The following is a 2,500-nucleotide window of genomic DNA, read 5'->3' on the forward strand; positions in this document are numbered from 1 at the left end:
CGTTTTCTTCACTAAAACCACTGAAGAAACATTTAAAGAGCGCATGATATGATTTACTTTATTTATCCTATTTACAGTTATTTTTAACTTCACTGTTATGTGATGGACTGGCGACCTGGGATGGGCTCCAGAACCCCCCCCGCCCCCGCGACCCTGAGGGAGTAGCGGCTTAGAAAATCTGTGTGTGTGTGTGTGTTAAAAAGGCTTAAAAACTTCAATAACTGCATTATGACGTTTCCAGTGATTGCGTTAATTAATCCTGATCTCAATATTGACCAAAATAACAGTGATTATGATTTTTGCTCATGATTTATGATTTTTATCTCACTCCACATGAAAAACAGAACAAACACACAATTCAGTGTTTGAGTTTTTTGCACCACAAGAAGATCCATTTTCTATATAGGAGTGAACGGAGTAACTGAACCATGTTTAGCTTCGCCTTTCAGCTCCCGGTCTGGCTCCTAGTCTGCAAACACACGCAGTGATGCACTGTCCTACAGGTCCACTCCGCCTGAAGATCCGCTGACCAGCTGTGTGTCGGACACGCCTCACTACATTTTCCACAACTAAACCCTGAAAAAACAAACGCTATTTACTCTTTAATACAGTTTATTTACTCTTTAATTACTGGTATAGACATTCAGAGAGAGCTGCAGAGTCTTGAGTCCTGAGATGAGATCAGTTTCGCACGGTGGTGTAATTTCACCACAGGACGTCGGTGATGTTTACACACGGGGTCAGACAGCATCTACTGGATTTACACATCAGCTACAAAAAAAGACAACACAACACAAACTCCAAGCATAAAAACCTGTGATTATTTCTACAGCGCTGAATACTGAACTGTAGGCTTTTACATTAAACCCCTCTGAGCAAAAACAATTAAAGCAATAATAATAGTAGTAATAGCAGAAATAATATTTAACAGTAATAATAACAAGGAATTTTATCATGATTACTGGGTTGTTCTGCAATTATTATAATTGATACTATTAGGAAATAAATACTATATATACTATATATATAAATACACACACTCTATAAGTTCTTTAGTTCAGATCTCTTACTCTGTTTTATCTCCTCGCTCATCCTCAGTTCCAGTTCTGCTTTATGTGTGTCTCTAAAATAATATTTCAATATTTTCTGTGTTTAACGGCAGCTTTCATTCCAAGCTTGCTAATTTACGTTAACCACACTACAACTAAACCTACAAATAAACAGTTGTTTCAGTCCAACAGTCAGGCTCCCCTGATTAATACAGCAATATAGATACACACACACACACACACACACACACACACACACACACAGGGTTCACTTCTACATTGGTTTACCTCCCACTCCTGCCTGCTTTGGCAATAACTGTACTGATATATTTAATATACTATAAAAATAACGTAAAACTGAACATAAACAAAAACCGCCAAAAAGCATGTTTACTAAACATCCAGTTAGAGCTGAATGTAAACAGCAGCAGTAAATACAGTAAATAAAAATGTACAGTGTTTCTCTCCTGCAGTGTTCTAATAATCAGTGATGTCACTGATTATTGATCAGGTATCTGTAACCCCCGAGCGTGTTTCATTACCAGCTGCATATCTAATGGAGCCTCGAGGCTTCAAACATCACACATTTCAATCAAATAAGCTCAATGTCGTCCTTTTTACTGCAGCACACGGCTCATTTGCATATTTCTGCATATCCGCAATGTGAATGGCAGCATCACAACAACCAAATATCGCACAGCTCTAACACAGACAGGACACTCGGCTCCTCTCGGGTTACTCACATGTGGACATGCGGCGGCTGGAAGCGGCTCTGGTTGATGTTGTAGTGGGTGAAGGCCTGCGTGGGGTTGGAGCTGTACTCATCCACCGTGATGGTCACTTTGCCCTGCGTCGGCATCCTGTGGGCCATCCTTACTCCAAATCACACACAAGAAACTTCACCAGCGCGCTGGAGCCGGGCACACACCCGGCATCCTTCAGAACGGCCGCGAGAACCCAAACAGAACCCACAACGAGAACCTGCACAGGAAAAGGAACAGGAGAAAAGTGTTAATGAACAAAGGAAAGAGGAAAAACGTTAAAAAGCAAATGAACGGGGACCAATTAAGTAATTAATACATTGAATTAAGAGTAAAAAAGTAAATAAAACTGTCAAAACATCTAGAACCCCAAATTTAAAGTGAACAACTAAACCTCACAGAGAATCTGCAAGATGTCTTGATGTCCTTACATTGTAATTAAGTCAAGTATAATAATATTAATTAGGTACACCAGAAAAATATCCTGTAATTAAAATAATCATTTTGGAAAAATAAATATCTTTAATGAAGCAATTATTTCTAACCCTGACGTTTATGCATTCATGTATTGACCTATATTTAATTGAATTCTGTTCATAAAGAATGAAACCTTTCCTGAGTTTTACGACAAATTACAAAATTCATGTACTAATCTCAAAACTCAAACAAATCAAAACACATGCAAATATT

The 2,500-nt window shown here is 38.5% G+C and overlaps 1 protein-coding gene across 1 annotated transcript in view; it reads right to left on the reverse strand.

Annotated features, from left to right (window-relative positions):
- mpped2a (metallophosphoesterase domain containing 2a) overlaps window positions 1-2,500 on the reverse strand; it is a 67,432-nt gene that overhangs the window by 61,897 nt on the left and 3,035 nt on the right. The window contains exon 2 of the mRNA XM_017688099.2: window positions 1,793-2,030. Within this exon, the coding sequence (XP_017543588.1) occupies window positions 1,793-1,920 (128 nt within the window). The 5' untranslated portion in view covers window positions 1,921-2,030. The remainder of the gene's footprint in view (window positions 1-1,792; window positions 2,031-2,500) is intronic.

This window comes from Pygocentrus nattereri, chromosome 15, assembly GCF_015220715.1.
Source record: "Pygocentrus nattereri isolate fPygNat1 chromosome 15, fPygNat1.pri, whole genome shotgun sequence".
NCBI classification, from domain to species: domain Eukaryota; kingdom Metazoa; phylum Chordata; class Actinopteri; order Characiformes; family Serrasalmidae; genus Pygocentrus; species Pygocentrus nattereri.